This window comes from Trichoderma aggressivum (assembly GCF_033847375.1).
Source record: "Trichoderma aggressivum f. europaeum strain CBS 100526 chromosome Unknown scaffold_056, whole genome shotgun sequence".
In the NCBI taxonomy this organism is placed as follows: Eukaryota; Fungi; Ascomycota; class Sordariomycetes; order Hypocreales; family Hypocreaceae; genus Trichoderma; species Trichoderma aggressivum.
Window position 1 is genome coordinate 82523 of NW_026946422.1, and position 16994 is coordinate 99516.

Sequence of the window (16994 nt, forward strand, 5' to 3'; positions counted from 1 at the left end):
TTTTGCCCTTATCCCTTATCCCATTTTCCTGCTCTCTTAAATCGATGATGATGCAGCACATGTCACTGTGACTTTTCTCCCTGCCTCTCCGCCTTACGACGCTCTCGACCGCCGGCGAAGCCCCCGTTTCCGGCACCTCTTTTTTTCCTTTCCCTCCTCGGCCAATTCTATTCCGTACCTAGAATCGAGTGGCCAATCATCACCAAATCCTGCTTAACCTCAACACGCGCACACAAAATTCACAGAGCACGTCGGCAACGGCAGCTTGCAAAATGTCGGGTTCGGCGTCCAGCGGCGAGGGATCCAACAATCGGTCAATGCAGTCGCGGACCGGGCGGAGCAAACAACGTAAGTCCTCTCTCGAGTCAAGATTGATTGCACCTTGTTTCACACAACTACCTTGACTGTCTTTCCCCCCAAAGACTTCAATCTCGCACCCTCTGCCCCCGTGTCTCACCAAAAACTCTTTCATTCCCCCCTCTGTCCCCCCCCGTTTGTCCTGTGGCGCCTCTCTGCCGTCCTTGCATTGCCAGCCGCGTCATTTGTCTGCTTTTGCTTCGCTCCGCCGATGCCAAAGCCCGGGATCCCACTGACCCATCTCCCTCCTGCAGGGTACAACTCGCAAGGAGAACGACTTGTCGCCGGCATCGTGCCGCTCAGCGCAGACCGCAACCACGTCATCCTGATCCAGTCTACCCGGCGGAAGGGCTGGGTCCTGCCCAAAGGAGGATGGGAGTCGGATGAATCATGTCAGGAGTCTGCGGTGCGGGAGGCATGGGAGGAGGCTGGCATTACGGTCAACATTGACTATGACTTGGGCAACTTTGAGGAGAAGCGGCCGCCCAAGACGTCCAAGGACCGCTCTCGCTATTACTTTTACCAGGGCACCGTTCTGGACCAGTTGGACGAGTGGCCGGAAAAGGACAAGAGAGAGCGCGAGTGGTTCACCTACACCAAGGCAATTGAGGTTCTCGTCAACAGACCTGAGCTCCAAGAAGCCTTGAATCGCTCTTCGATGAACAGGACATGAGCAAGCTGCCCTTTGGGCTTTGTGCTTTCGGCTGTTGTCCTTCTCTGCAAAAAATATCCCCACCCCTTTCCCTTCTCCTTGTATACTTTATTAATCATCCCCTCACAATCTCCGGGGAGCGCCATAGAAAGGCAAGTGCTTTGAGGTCGCGGAAGCAACTTGCACACAGCAGACAGCTCGGATGCAACAGTGAACAACGGCGGAACAGCCGGAGAGCAAGAGCAAGAGCAAGAGCAGGAGTGAAGAAGAAGATAGAAGATGCTTGCTTTCTGGTTGACCGGATCACGGCGGTCCATTTGGTCACCGCGGCTACTCTACAACATTTCCTCGACACACACACGCACACATACACACACACACAAAGCCGCTAACCATCCAGGAGTGCGATGAGTTTTTGAATCCGGCTCAGGCGTTGTCGGCAGGTCTTTTTTTTTTTTAACTTATCATAGAAGCTACCACGCAGAAAGAAAAATACTCAGACGGGGCGGGGCACATCTGGTGTATTACAAGGCACAATGCTCTTGAAATAGGATACACAAAATTAATTGTTTACACAACGACGGCGGAGAGGCGGCCTATCGCGCGTTCCGGATGTCTGGATGATAGAGAGCATAGAAGAAATCGATGCCATAGACATGACGAGGGAGCTGTCGTGTGCGCTGGAGCTAAGTACCTGCCTTAGCTCTGGGCCCCAGACACCCCTCCTTCTGACAAGTACATGTACGAGCACGAGTACCTGATGACTCAACCGTCGTAGCTTTGATTGATTGGGTTGGAAGATGGCGTGCTGCTGTAAAACGAGCTGCCAATGTCGAATGCCTTGTATGCAATTTTACACATGCTTCGACGTAAGGCAAACGCTCACGAGGCGTCCACGGCATGTACTAATGTTCCAGCCCTGGGATCTGCATGAGCTAATACGGGCAGGTAACTCTTAGTAATATCGTTGACGGCTTACAACCTTGAAGTTATTAGCATACAGTACTGTGCCGGTACGTCCAGATGAGGGCGCATCCAACCTCTGATGAAACCAAATGCCACGCATCAAATTGGATTGGACCTTGCGTCATCTTTTGAATCCCAATTCACCCGAGGCTCCAATGCCCGCCGTGGGAGTATAGGTACAGGCGCGGGTTAATAGGTATAGGTAGTCTCTAGCTACCTGGTATCCCGACAAACCTAATTCGTTCCTCTGACGTAGGCGGGCGAGACACTCTAGGAAACGGCGCTGACACGTGATGGACTTATCGATAAGGCGACAGCGCATCGGCTCAACCACAGCGGGCAGGGCGATGGCCAGCCAACCTCACTGGGACTTGCCAATGTGCTGCTCTCTACAGCCTCGTTGCTAACCAAGAACCTCCTCCGGCCATGTTGATATAGAACAAAAAGAACGCCGAAACACCACAGCTCATGGAACCCTGAGCCGGAACACGAAACCAGAATTACACAAAACCTTTCGTTCTCGTCGCCTCATGCTATCATGATGGAAAATCTAACCATTTCCGACGCCCCTCCTGGGGCTCCGGCCTCGCAACCCTTTGCCCAGCTGCCGCCGCAGATGTTTACGACTGCCGCGCAGCTGTTGGATCTCACCGATAGTATGCCTCCCATGGAACAATGTCGGATCGGAGGATGGGAGACGTGGAGACTAGGGGTTGCTTTATACTAACAGGCGGGTTGTAGAAAAACTCATGGTGGTTCTGCGTGACGGGAGAAAGTTGATTGGAGTATTACGAAGCTGGGACCAATTCGGTGTGTAGTCCCCCCTCCAAAACAAAAAAAAAAAAACCAAGAGCTGCGAAAAGGATCTTGTGCGAAACACGAGAAAGAGAAAAAAGCCTCGATCATCTAATACCTTTTTTATCATGCAAAACAGCCAACATTGTTCTCCAATCGACGACAGAGAGGATATTCGCTCCTAGACCCAATAACCCTGAATCAGAGTATCCTTACGGCTACTTTGCCGATATAACGCACGGCATCTTCCTCGTGCGAGGCGAGAACGTCTTGCTCCTGGGGGAGATTGACCTGGACAAGGACGACGATGCGCCGCCGGGATATGAGCTCGCCGAGGTGGAGGTGGTGAAGAAGCTCGCCGAGGCGAAGAAGACGGCGGACAAGGCCAAGGAGAAGGCGCGGTTGAAAAAGCTCGTCCGGATTGGGTTTGAGGGCGAGAATTTGGGAGATATTTTCTTTTAAAGATGGGACCCCGTTGTTCTAGAGGAACAAACAAGAAGCAGGGGGTTGAGAAGCCGACAGCAGGGAATTCTTTTTCTTTTTTCTTTTTTTTTATTTGTTTTTTTTATGCGCTGCGGCAGAGGCGGTTCGGCGGCAGAATATTGTGAAATGCCCCCGGACCGAGAGTTGACTGGTGCAAAAGAGGTAGTTTTCATGCTACACGCCTTTGAATGACTAGAGACGTCTATTCCGCGCAACTGCTGGCTTTGTGATATTGGCATGATGCGGCTTGATTTTGAAGAATGTTGCTTCGTTATGTGACAGGCTTATTATACATGATATTGCTGGGTAGTTTATGAGATGCTAATTATAAACATAGTAGAGAGTCTTGCTAAGATATACAGGGTTATACAAATGCCTTCTAAGTGGGCAGCTATCGTTACAACATACACCTTACCTCGGGGTCAACTAGGTAGGTGAAGAGACCAAATCAAGATGATGCCATCAACGCCGGGGGGGACCAAAACATCCCTTCTTTCCTCCATCTTTCTGCTTCTGAAAACACACCCTCTCCCACCAAATCATTTCGAAAAATCACAACGTCCGTTTTCTCTCAAACATGGGTATCGGGGTGTCATCCGGACCTTGCAAGCCCCCTAGCAGCCAATCAGTGAGACCCACGAACTTGGCTCCCATGCCCTTCTCCCAATCGCCACCCTCCTGAGCCTGCTCAATGGTATGCGTAAGGATCCTGCCCTCCGCATCGAAATCGAAGATGAAGAGCCCCGTAAAGGCCTCCTTGGGGTCGACGCCGCGGGCCAAGCGCAGCGAGGGCAGCGAGATGCCCGTGCCCTTGTGCTTGTCATCCTTTTCCTTGACCTTGCGCTTCTCGCACCAGCGCACGACGAGCTGCTCCTGGATGGCGCCGGCGCGGCGGGGCAGAAAGGTCAGGGGCTCCGAGGTCATGCGCTCGGCGAGGATCTCGAGCTTGACGTTGCCGATGATGGGGACGCGGTTCCAGGCGATGGGGGAGGTCCAGAGGGCGGCGTTGTAGGCGACTCGGCCGGAGACGACGGGGAGATGGGGGTGCGTGGAGGGGAAGAGCTGGAGCGAGATGTTGGGAGCGAGGATGTCTTGCGGGAGGGGAGATTGGAGGAGCGTCGGGAGGCGCTCTTGGAGGATTCGTAGAGCTGCGAGGGTTCAGCGTGTAAGTAAGCTTCCATTGCCTTCATATGCTCTTTTTTTTTTTAAATATGCTTATTCTCTTGTCTCCCTTCTCTTCTTTTCAGATAGGTACATCATATTGAAAGCTTCTACTTACTTTTGCCGAGCTTTGCTTTGTTTGGATCCGGCGGCTGGTCTCCCCGGCCTCCCACCCACACGGCTCCCGAGCTCTCAAAGGACGTCTGGGGCAAGCTGTCTCGCGGCGCAGACACTGGTCTCTTCAGCAATAACGCATCAGGAGGTGGCTGTTCCAAGACACTCTCTGACGGCGGCCGCGCGGCAATCTGGGCTGGGGCATTGGCCGGGCTGAAGCTGGTGATGCCGCGAACTGAAGCGCCGGGCCAAGATCGGAATGATGAGCGGCCGGCTGGGCTCGTCAGAGTGTTGCGCAGGGGCGCGGCCATTGATTGCGGTTGGCGCTCCCGGGGAGGAGCCGCATGGGATTGGGGGGGTTTGCGAGAGGGGTGTGAGGAGTATCCGTTTTTCGCAGGTTTGCTGTATTCAAGTTGGTATCAGAGAATTTACAAGTTTGAAGCAGCAATGTCACACGGCATTGGACGGAGAGTGCCGGGAAACAATCCGTCATTTTTTTTCTCGCCTTGCTTCCGTAGCGCCTCCTCTTACAAGGCTACAGTGGGCTGCTTTAGGGAGCATCGTTGCGGGGCCGTTCCGCTATTCCGGGTCACGGAGACGAAGAGAGGCTGGGCTGGAATGGAACGCTTCTAAAAGGAACAAGAAAAGAAAATGATCTTCTCTTGATAGATAACGATGCACATGACGCGGGTGGATTCGGGATTGGTCGACTGATTCCAGCAGCTGGAATCGGAATCACGACACCTGCGATGGTATTTTTTTTTTTTCTCTCGCACTGCTTGTCTTGATCGGGAGGCCGGTCGCTGATTGGGAAGACGCCGTGGCTGAATCTCAGGTGATCAAGGGCCGGGCGAGAGAATGGAGCTCGAATCACATGCGCGGCTGGCCTAACGTGCAACTGTATTTTTGTGCCGCAGCACGAAGTATAGGTAGTAGCCTGGAGTTGGCAATGCAGTGCAGAGTCGTACTCGTACCAGGCAGGGACACTTACACGGGAGCGACAGTGAGGGGAGAGGGGGATATAGTGGAGAGATGGAAAAGGATAGGTAAGAAGAAAAAAGAAGGAGAAATCATCAAAGCAGGAGAATAGATTTGTTGAGGAAATCCTCTTTGTGGGTGATGACATTTTGACGAGTTCAAGAAGCGAACCATGCCGCTGAGGAGGCTCAAGGCATTGCGAATGGAGGCTCTTTGTGTCGTGACATGTGCTAATACTGGAGGTGGGCACCCCAGATAAGATAACAAACAGTACAAGCTGACCCCAGGTAGCACCTGTTGCAAGTAACCCATAGAAGCAGGTTTTGATTTCATTAAAGGTTCCTGTTGAATTCCAAACTGTTTGACGGTAGGGAGTACTCAATCTGTGCAGCGCGGCCGGCCATCTGCGCGCTCCGAGGTACAGCCTCCGTACCCAGGTACCTTAGTACTGTAGTACAGCGTGCTAGCTGCCAACGCAGCTCGGCGCCCATCACCAATCCACGGCTAATAATAGGCAAATGAGCCACTGGCACAGAGGGAGGTCCCTGCACGTGACTGGCGCTCCCACCGCCAAACCGCCCATCCCATCCTCCCAGCCCAAGGCCCAGCCAACGAGGTCATCTTTCCCTGACGTACTCGAGACTTGGCCAGCCGACGCTCCTTTGACCTTCGAGCCAACCATCCGCTTCGATCGCCACTTTGACCAAACCAAACCTGCCTTCTGCTTCTGCTGCCATTTCTCTCCGTTCCAACGCCAACACCGACATCAAACAATCAACCGCCACCATGAACCCCGAGTGGTACGCAGCCCCCCGTCCCGTCGCTGGATTGCGATAGCATCTCATCTCCTGAAACTGTCCGTCTTATCGGGTGCTAACCGACTCCGCAGAGTACAGTCCAGTCCAGTGCAGAAAAAGCACTTTCCGTCCGTCGGCCGCGTCGTCTCCGTCGATGCTTGGTTCTGCTGAGTCGATGGATGGATGGCCTTTGATTGATTGACGGCGGCGGCGCCCGTTGCAGAGGAGAAGCCGTGTGCTGACACGCCGCTTTCCCCCATTCTAGATACGACTACCTCTTCAAGCTCCTCCTCATCGGTGATTCCGGTGTTGGAAAGTCTTGCTTGCTTCTGCGATTTGCCGATGACACCTACACCGAGTCTTACATCTCCACCATCGGTGTCGATTTCGTACGTTGATTTGGCTTCCTCTCATCTCGCCAGGCACTGACCCCCCTCCGCAGAAGATCCGAACGATAGAGCTCGATGGCAAGACCGTGAAGCTGCAGATCGTAAGTGATGCAAACCTAAGCCTCGTATCAAGGCGATGCGATGCAGCTGGCTGAGACTCTTTTTTTTTTTTTTTTTGCTTTTACAGTGGGATACTGCCGGCCAGGAGCGTTTCCGAACCATCACCTCGTCTTACTACCGCGGTGCTCACGGCATCTGCGTCGTCTACGATGTCACTGATATGGACTCCTTCAACAACGTCAAGCAGTGGCTCCAGGAGATTGACCGGTATGCTACCGAGGGCGTCAACAAGCTGCTCGTGGGCAACAAGAGCGATATGTCCGATAAGAAGGTTGTCGAGTACACTGTTGCCAAGGTGAGTTAGCGCCTCAACTGCAGCCTGGTGGCCGCACCGTCACCTGCAACTAGAAGGCGGTTGCCGTCTCCAGGCTGCCATGTCTCGGACCCCCAGGTTCCCCCTGCAAAGCTGAAGCTGACGACCCCTCTCTAGGAATTCGCTGACAGCCTGGGCATCCCATTCCTCGAGACTTCCGCCAAGAACGCCAGCAACGTTGAGCAGGCTTTCCTGACCATGGCTCGCCAGATCAAGGAGCGCATGGGCACCACGACTGCCAACAACACGAAACCCAGCGTGCACGTTGGCAAGGGCCAGGGTGTGGGCAACTCTTCCAACAGCAGCTGCTGTTAAATGTATTCCTCTTTGATGGTTTCGTGTGGTTCGCTTTGTCGTGGCCGAGTCTGGTGACAGGATGATTAGAGCAGTGTGACGTCCCTTGGGAAACGACTGAACAATGTTTGTTATGACCTTTTTCTCCATTATTCTAGGGTTTCAGTTTGCCCCCATTTCTGCGCATAGATTACATCATGTCTCGTTGGATCTCGCCCCTTCAGACACACGCACGCACAACGTGGCAAATCTCGCTTGCTTTTTAGGACACATTAGGGTCGGACGGGAAAGGGAGAAGACGGTCATACGGGTGGAAGGACGTGATACACTTTGGGAACAAGGCGCAAAATTCAAGATTCAAGAGAGATGAGGACCTTACGGTTGCGCTAGCTGTACTTTTCACGCCTTCCTTTTTTTCCCATAATGACTCCCTCCCACAAAGATTTCTATGTGGGAGAACAATGGACGCTTATGGAAACTATGGCCTTTGCAGCAAGCTTTGGTTTTTTTTATTATGTTGGTATTATTTGTTCACAACCTACCTACCTTTGTCGCTTACAGCTTTTTGTGGTGCTTCATCCCGGAAGGCTTTCCGGTACCTTTTTTCCTCTCTTCAACCCTTCTTTTTTACGAGAATGGGAGGGGGTACCATTAATACACAGGGGAATTGCGCATGTTGATTGACCATGATGTTGTGTTTCAGGGATGTCTGTTTTCTTTTTTTCTTTCTTTTTGCCTTGTTACCCGTAATTACTATTTAACCGTCTCCCAATTCCGTTGTCTGGTCTCGTCTCCATCCCTGTCTCCGTGGTGAAGATGTTCACTTTATATTAACATCTCTCTAGTAATGATACAGGTAAGGATTCAAGATGTAGACAAGTCAATTCATATTTCGGGACGGGGCAGATGTGCAAAAAATGCAAGGACCATGACATCCTGCACATCTCGACCAGGACACTGGAATTGCAAGATGACGGGTGTACTTCATACAGTGATCATTGACAAGGATCTGGGGGAGAGGAGTTATGAATAGGGGGGGTTCGTTCTAGAAGGATACAAGTACCTGGTCAAACTAATTCCATGTAAAGAATACGGAGGACATGGGGAGGTTTAGTTTATTCGTCTTGCAAGGGCTAGTAATTCAGCTTCGTCTCATCTACATAGCACAAGAAATTGCTTGATTATACACACAATCACACGACACTGCAACACCGTCAGTGTCCTTGGCAGAAGGAGTGCTCTCTACAAAGTGTCATGCACGAAAAAAACGAGCGACTGCAGTTATCAGTCTTGATCAACAATCATCTTGTATTATCCGACAGGCCCAGCAACATTTCGATAAATGAAAAAGAAAAAGCTAGAGATTAAAAAAAAACTAGACTCGCGTCCTTAACCGTCCCCGTTTTCCACCACTCACTCACTACCTTGCAGTACGCTTGTCTATCTCCGTATTTTGTATGTTGCCCAAACAACTCCAGCTTTCCGTGTAAAACTCTAAGACGTCAAATAAAAGAAATAAATAAAACAAGGCTTCAAACTGAAATGAGAAGAAAAAGAAAAAGTTTAAAAATCGATAAAGGGATACGCGAGAAGGGAGCAGTGGCATGTAGATGTCATAAGTCGTTGGAACAAGACAAGTACCTGGCGACCAGCCTGGCACTTCTCATGGCAAAGCAGAAAAGCTTCGCGACATAATGAAACAAAGAAAAAGAGAGAGAAAAAGAAGAAGTTTAGGGCCCAGATTGCGGATTATTATGCCAAGCCCAAGAATTTGAGAGCTTTGCGGGTATTACCCTTAGGCTCAACGGTTTTCATGAACATGGGCATGAGCCTCCGTTCTTCTAGATCTAATTCACTGTCGTCACTACCGTGGTCAAAGGTAGTCATCGATGCCGAGTCGCTGCGGAAGAGTCGTCGTCGGGAGAAGGCTCGGCTGTAGATGGTCGCTGACTTGGGTGTCTTGATATTATCCGTAAACGACTGGCGTCGAGAGGACAACGTCAATGATTCAGGACTGGAAGAGGGCTCGGCCGAAGTAGGCGACGATCCACCACGAGTCGACAATGACGATCGAGGAAACTTGGTGAGCAGGACATCAAGCGGTGCTGGTCTCGGTTTTTTGCCAGGTAAACTCTTCCTTTTGGGCGAAGGCTCAGGGTCGCAAGTTTCGATCTGAATATTCCAGACAGCGGAAACGAACTTGGCTATATCTTTGGGGGTGGCCGTGCATGTGAGTAGGAAGTTTGCGTTGGAGACGGTGATATCCGAGCTTGACGACTGTGGTGACAAATTGGGTGTTTTGGTATTGATCTTGGTCCCGACGTTAGGACCCCCAATCTGCGTAAATGGCAAACAGTCTTTGTTGGTAGGGTCAACAATTTGGGCCACCTTGATAAGGTCCACGCCTATCAACTTTTGCAATGCCAGTACGGTGGCCAGGTGCTCAGGAGGATACTCTAGCAGAAGATAGCGAATTTCCGAGTGGAGTGCCAAGTATGTTTCGAGATGGGGAATAAGCAGTGTCGCCAGAAGATAGGAATTGGCGAAAGGGTTATCGGATGTTTGGTTTGTCAGGGGAAGGGCGGTAAATGCTTGCATGGCATTGGCGAGTAAGTATCTAGAGATCAGTTAGCCTTGTCTGTCACCAATTATGCCAGGCTTATATCGTGCACGAGCAACCCACCGGAAATCTACCCGCCCGCTGCGACCCTGGCGATCGCTTGATTTCGTCCCAATCGTCTCTAGTTGCTTGATGATTCCCGACGAGTACACTTTGTCCACACCTTGCTGGGACCCTATCGCCAGAATGTGGTCGACTCTTCGGTTGGTTCCTCTTGGAGAGCCCTTGGGCTCGGTCTCTCGGAATACAGGCTTCCATAAACCATCGAATTCGGGAAGGAGAGAGAATTGGAATTGGCGATAGCCCTCGGCTTCTGGAGGAAAGTATAGGCTTAGGACTGATCTAAGCGAGTTCTGGATAGCGACGGCAGTCTGTCCCGAAACAATATCGAACTCGTGAAACTTGCCCTCCATTCCTGTGCAAGGAGGTGGCGTCTGTGCTGGTGTTGGAGGGCGAATGACATTCACGGATGGGACGGTTCGTTCTCTCGCAGGCGGTGGTTGAAGCCGAGCGTAAACAAATGGATCATAACCGCCATTTACTATACCCAACGCAGAGAGGTCGTGAGGTCTTTCATGAGACCTTTGATCAAATGCGGTCGGCTGAAGAAGAAAAGTCGTTGGAGCGGACACATTTCCAGAGTACACAGACACCGAAGCGGGGGACGACAGTATAGGATAGTTGCCGGCTTTGAACGATTTGATAATTGAAGAGAGAAGCAAATTTGGTGTCTCATCCCTGAAGTGAACCACTAGATTTTCTACCCAAGGTAGTAATGGCTGGAACGGGACATCTGGAGTGGTGGCAACGTCTGCTCCTAAGTGAGATTGAAATGCTCCGCCAGAATTTGGACCATGTTTCGTCTTTTTATCGAGAGAAGTTTGTTCAACCCTGACTGTTGGCCGACGGCCCTTGGATAAGGCCGTTCGCCGGTCAATGTAACTCAACCTCCGGATGGCTGGAGGTCTCTCTTCGCCAACACCCATGAAAGAGCGTGAACGGGGGAACACACCAGACCCTTCTCCCATCTCTTGCGAAGCCCCAGTGATGCAGAGATCTCTCAGCTTGGCACTGATCGGATAGATTCTATCTAACGATCTGACTCTTTGTAGTGTTCCCTTGGAGCTCGAAACTGATGTGCGTATGTCGGGCGTGGTGGAGTCTCCGCTGGTGAAGGTATCGCGTGTGCGGGCATTGAAAGTCGGGGCTGTCGGGGAGAGCATTTCCATTTCACGGCGCACTCCAAGGTTTGACTGCCTTTTGGATTTATCAGCACCGCTCGGCGATGCAGGTGCGAGTTCTACCGAGTCTGGTGACGGCCGTTTTGACGGCTGGTTATAGTCCACAACAGCAAACGTCGGCGCCCCTGGGGCTAGAGGGGAGCTCTCTTCCACATCGGGCTCATCTTCAACGTGCGCGCCAAAGAGGAAAAAGGGGGCTGCATCACCAAAGCCATCCGAGTAGCCATACAGTGGCAGGCTTAGGCTTCGTGGTCGAGTTGTCATGGTAAGCTCGAGCATGTCGGATGGCTGAAGATTAGCTGTGTCGCGGTCCAAAGCATCAGCAGCTCTCATGGCCCGTGTTATGGGATCATGGAGCTCCTCGTTGAGCATTGACTCGCCACCAACAGAGCCCGCCCGACTGTGTATTTGGCTCTTAGCCTCGAGACCAGCCAGGCCGTCTTTCGCTAGCTGGGCGTAAACAGCTTCTGCCTCAACCCTGTCTCCGCCTGTCTCGTGCTTCATGATCGCCTTGATACAGAGCGCATGGGCGCTCGGTGAACCGCCATTGAGAAACGCCAATCGCTTGTTCGATGTTGTCGCATCTTGCAGGAAGCTACGCGCAGCTTCTTGGCGGGCGATAAGGGCGTCATGGACCTTTCGAATGTAAGTCCGTACATCGAAGGCCTTGTCTGAATCATCACTGGTAATGTAGCACTGAATTGCAGGAAGAATGAGGATTTGAGGCGAGGTTGGCAGCAACCGGAGTTGAGTCGACACAACGTCAGGATGGCCTTCGAAGGCGACGATGTTTCCGTAAGCTTCCAGCTTGGTGTCCGCCATGGTGAAGATTGGACGTCAAGAGGCGTCTGGATGAGGGTGAAGACGGATTGAATCAAGAAGAGAAACGGCCCAGAAATGTAAGCGGAGCCGAAGAATGTTGGGATGAATTTCTCAGCTGATTGACTGCGCGCAGGGCCCCAGGGCCGCGGCGGAGGCAGTGATGGAGAACAGGGACGAGGTAGGTTGGAATGGCGGTGGGTGAGTGATGTGCTTCCGCCCGTGTCTCTTGTCGTTTATTCTGGCGTTTTTTTTACTCGTAAGCGTTGGAAGAGACCATGACCGCAATGACGCAGCCGAGATTTCTGATTCGCCGGGACAGTTGGAGTTGCGAGAACCCGACGGGCTTCCTGGAGCTATGGCTGCGTTTTTCTATCGAAAGCGCAAGCTCTGGGATATGACAAGTGACAACTGGGGACGTCAGCAGGGGTAGGAAAGAAAGGGTTGACTTGCAGGGCCCGGACGACCAGCAGCAAGGAAGTGGGCGAAGACTACCGAGTACGACGGGAGAAGCCTCGCGGAAGAGAAGGGTGAGGATGCCGAGACGAGAATAGAACAGAGCAGAGAAGAGTAGAGAAGAGTAGAATACGATGGAGGAGACGAGACGAGACGAGACGAGAGAGAATGAAGGGAGAAGATTGGTAAGTAGGAGAGGAAAGGAGGGTGTAAGGAGGAGCAGAGTAAAAGGTAAAAGTACTCGCAGGTGGTGTAGAGTAGAGATCGAGAACTGGAAGGTCGGAGGTCTGAAGGCGTTCGTCGAGCTTCATACCTACAGAGCTCTGGGCGGCTGGCAGCAGATGCAAGTACCTGTGCCCGTACCTGTGCCCGTACCTGTACTCGTATTACCAGGTACAAGTACGGGAGTACGGAGCTCTGGTTCCTGTGCGCTTGCCTGATGCCGTGCACCTTTGCCTCACGTTAGTGCTCTGTCACACCTCGTACCTGCATGAGTACCGAGTACCTGCTCGTTTGCAGATGCAAGTAGAGGCGGGCTAGTAGTTCCCAGCTACATGTACAAGCATCTCTACTGCGCAGAACTTGTGCGAGTGCGCTACCGCCTTAGCAGAGGCAAGAGCACAAGCCGGGAGTTGATCACCGACTCGGCTTTGAGCCCCACCGGGAAACAGGGAAGAATTGGTTATAGCTTCACCTCGTAATGGTTGGTAGCACTGCTAATCCTGCTACCTGCTAGTCCTTGTGCTCACATGTCACTTGCTGGACGGACATGCCAATGGGGGAACTCACCCGTCACCGTCAGTCACAACAGCCGCGTCAGATGCGCCAGAAAATTATGTACCAAAGTGGCCGAGCCCTGGAGTTCGTTCGGGAGCAGCTCTCACGGGGCGGCGGGTGCGCGAGTGCACGGTTTGCTGGGCGAGCAAGGGTCGGGCTCATACGCCTCTTCGTCTGTGTGTTCTTTTTTTTTCTTTTTCTTTTCCTTTGTTCCCTTTGTTTTTTTCTCTGATCCTATTATGGAGTCGTTGATGAGCAGAAGCGGTGCTCCGTACAGAGTCCAATTTGCCGAGCCGCCGGCAAGAATTGCCCCTCCGCGTCTTCTCGATGCCGTGCTAGAACAACAAGAGACGTGGACACAGGCAGACAACCGCTCGACCAACTCCCTGGAAGGAAAAGGATGCGTGTGTCTGATGCCGCCGGGCTTCCTACAGATGTCACACTTGTCGGCCCTACTACGCCAAGCTACAGCACCCAACCTACCAGCTTCATCCTACCTGTTCCTTCGCGAAGAAAAGGAGGCTTCAACATCGCCATTTTGGGGATCTGACAACCACTTCGCTTGATCTCGGTGGCAGAAACAAGGGGCTTGGAGTGGGAAGACGCCAAAAGTGGCTGACAGGGGCAGACGACATGGGGGGACGGCAATGCGAGATGGGAATTGGACAATTGGACAGTGCCCCTGGGGCCAACCGGTCGGGTTTCTGGGCGCCAACGACTGACAAAAAGTCCCTACGCAGTCAAGCAGTCTGTCACAGCCGCAGCACAAGCCCGGCTGATCTGTCCATCCATAGCTTTGGTTTGCAAAGCGTCCTTGACCGTCGCATGTTGGTCTTCACACTACTGCCAGTTTACCTCATCTCCGGGCCTCGCAATGCCTTCATCGGAGCCTATCCCCTTGAGGCACAGAGCTTTCAGCCCACTCGCCCACACTCAGGCGAACCTGATGCCGGGGACCCCACACGACCAAGCGGCACTCAAAGACATTCTCGCTGGCGGCCATTGGAGAGGCCTGAGTACCGGTACTCCATATCTACAGAAGATTCAGTGGAGAAGCTAGCGTCCTCTGAAGCAGCAACACAAGGCGCGAACGATGTCTTAGACATGATCGTCAGAGGACGACAGACGACTTGCTGCGACGCCGCGGAGCTGTCTCTGTGTCGCAGTGAGGCAGCGTCTACTCCGTACAAGTGGCATGCATGTGCGAGTGTGTGCAAGCCCCAAGGAGCTTTCCCTCTTTCACATTCGGCATAAAGAAAGAAAATGCCGTGACACGCGCTTGATAGCTTGTCGCGCACAGCTACCACTAAGAAGCTGCCATTGGAAGCTGGGGAGCACAGCTGACCTCAGCCTGACAATCATGACGCGGCACCACATCGCCGTCACACAACTCCACCGATTTCCATTGGCTACACTTCCAAGATGCAGCCGCCAGCATCGGTACTCGTATTACCAGCGCTTCGGACGTGTGTACTCAAAGCAACAAAGCTATCCCCAAACAACCAGCCGGAGCCAAAGAGTATGGCGCCAATCACGACCCCGAGGTTCGGTCGCTAAATTTCCGGTGGCGTTGGCCTGTGTGGTGGTGGTATCTATCTCATCCTCTACGAATCAGCTGAGTGTATCCAAACACACATGTTGCCATCCATATATGTGAAGCAGTCGGGTTGTGCCCCGATCGAGTAGTGCGGCCGTTTGCACCGTACGTCTGGTCCAACAATCCAAGCGTCAACACTGACCAAACAATGATCAATGCAACGAGCACGAATTTTCGGGCATCCCACCGAATGCTCAGGGGGGTTGAATGTTGTTCTCGCAACCAGGCGCGCACTCCTCGCAGTTTGCTTATACTAAATTTCAAGTCCATCGCCGCCTTGACGCCCGGTAGTGGTCCATCTCCTTCCACGGCAATGCTTATTCTCTTCTCTCAGAGCGGAGCGTACATCACCCTTGCCCATCGCCAGGACCTTGACGTTTTGCCCAGGAAAGGGCCGGAACAGATCAGTAGCAGCATCAAGTAGGCAAAAGGTTGTTTGCGTCTCCGTCATACGCTCACACGCCTTATGTTTGGACATGAGGGTAATACGCCTTGTAACGAATCTTATACTCGGAGTCAGCAACAGATGGGGGTGCATCTCTTCAAAACAGCCTACTTGACCTTTTCTCATGAGGCCATGCCAAGTTCGGGCAATTCGAGTACGCCTTTGAATACTACTAGGTAGTATCACAGTGCCGTTCTATACCTCAGGGGAATGCCAACTCTCAATCTCATATATGCTCTACCCAATTCCATTTGGAGGAGACTATTGTATATCTCCAAGCGTACCCCCTGATTGGGTGCATCGAAACCACGATTACACGACTGAAAGAGTCCAGCGGTACCACGAGACTACAAAACGTGGCTTGTTTCGACTTGCGAGCACCTCGTAAACGTTGAACAACGTGACTCAACGTGGCGATGAAACATGTTGTCGACAGAGTACTTGGCTCAGCATCAGCCACCAGTACTTACCTGAAACTCACATACCTAAACTTGGTGATCCAACATCTACCATGCCTTTACACTACTGGTGTTGGCCAAAGGCATCCAGCCAACCAAATGCACGGTGGGAAGCATTTGATGCACATCCACATACTCTGTCTGTTGGGTGCTGAATGCAATTCAGTTCTGTCAAATTGCTCAGGGCAGCTTACGGCTTCTGTCCATGTAATTAGGACTTGCCGTCACCAAATTTTGGAGGCTTGTCTATGATATACACGGCCACCGGCAGACGTGAAACATTATCTTGGACCTGTTCCTGGTACCCGTATCTCGTCTGCACAGACATGCCCCTCCCGTCGGATTATTGCCACAGCAGCCGTCTCCGCAGTCCTCGGAAGCTGGAGGATTTGAAATGAGAAACGCTCTCTGTGTGAAAGTAACCACCACATGCAGGTTTCAGGAGAAGGGATTTTGGCAACTTGCAGTGGGCCTTTACCAGCATGACTTTCCCCTTACGGCAACTTCCCCAGATTGGAGCCACGATATGTTTGAATGTGTCTGCATCATGTCAGTCATAGGCTTCTACGTATTCCCCAACGGCAGCGGGAGCTTTGTGCTGTCGCCTGTTGCTCGGATTGCTAGTATCAAAGCCCAACCGGGAGTCGTAGGTATGTCCAGGTAAACGAAGTATTCGTCTAACTTGACCACCTGTCTCGTATTACCCTAGCGAAAAGAATCCAGACGGCCATTCTATCCATCAGCTTACTTGTTATCTTATGATTGAAATGTACTAACTACTATCCGCAATGACAGTAGCTCCTCCGACTAGACTCGCTCATGAGGCATCAGACACCTCGAGGACATCCCTGTACGCATACATACCTAGTAGTACTATCCCAGAATTGTCTCATCAAAGTACCCATGTCGCCACCGAAGAGTCTATGCGTCTAGACACAACCCAACATAAGTTAGAAACCTTGGTTTCCGTTCAAATGTTTACGAACGACAGGGGGTCCGTGCATCATACATAGCTTCCGGGAGATTTGCCTCGACAGAACCCGGTTGACCCTCTTCACAACAAATTCGCGCCGAGTTTTAATTGCCATTCTCGCTTGAATAATCTCCGTCGACATTAATAGGCTCTGGATAATCGAGCAAGAAAGATTATGCGAGCTTTCTA

The 16994-nt window shown here is 52.0% G+C and overlaps 5 protein-coding genes across 5 annotated transcripts; 3 read left to right on the plus strand and 2 right to left on the minus strand.

The window, feature by feature from the left end:
* Positions 1 to 568: 568 nt before the first annotated feature.
* Positions 569 to 1030, plus strand: Triagg1_9606 (uncharacterized protein; the record flags this gene model as incomplete). Its single annotated transcript, XM_062904582.1, has 1 exon — positions 569 to 1030. One exon carries the CDS (start codon positions 569 to 571, stop codon positions 1028 to 1030), a length of 462 nt encoding a protein of 153 aa, XP_062751423.1.
* Positions 1031 to 2513: 1483 nt separating this feature from the next.
* On the plus strand, positions 2514 to 3232 carry Triagg1_9607 (uncharacterized protein; the record flags this gene model as incomplete). Its single annotated transcript, XM_062904584.1, has 2 exons — positions 2514 to 2631; positions 2976 to 3232. The coding sequence occupies 2 exons, from the start codon at positions 2514 to 2516 to the stop codon at positions 3230 to 3232; spliced, it is 375 nt and encodes a 124-aa protein (XP_062751424.1).
* Positions 3233 to 3805: 573 nt separating this feature from the next.
* On the minus strand, positions 3806 to 4839 carry Triagg1_9608 (uncharacterized protein; the record flags this gene model as incomplete). Its single annotated transcript, XM_062904585.1, has 2 exons — positions 3806 to 4401; positions 4533 to 4839. The coding sequence occupies 2 exons, from the start codon at positions 4837 to 4839 to the stop codon at positions 3806 to 3808; spliced, it is 903 nt and encodes a 300-aa protein (XP_062751425.1).
* A 4332-nt stretch (positions 4840 to 9171) lies between these two features.
* Positions 9172 to 12102, minus strand: Triagg1_9609 (uncharacterized protein; the record flags this gene model as incomplete). Its single annotated transcript, XM_062904586.1, has 2 exons — positions 9172 to 10036; positions 10103 to 12102. The coding sequence occupies 2 exons, from the start codon at positions 12100 to 12102 to the stop codon at positions 9172 to 9174; spliced, it is 2865 nt and encodes a 954-aa protein (XP_062751426.1).
* A 1273-nt stretch (positions 12103 to 13375) lies between these two features.
* Triagg1_9610 (uncharacterized protein) lies at positions 13376 to 15353 on the plus strand (the record flags this gene model as incomplete). Its single annotated transcript, XM_062904587.1, has 5 exons — positions 13376 to 13449; positions 13610 to 13736; positions 13804 to 14539; positions 14761 to 14876; positions 15195 to 15353. The coding sequence occupies 5 exons, from the start codon at positions 13376 to 13378 to the stop codon at positions 15351 to 15353; spliced, it is 1212 nt and encodes a 403-aa protein (XP_062751427.1).
* Between the last annotated feature and the right edge of the window lie 1641 nt (positions 15354 to 16994).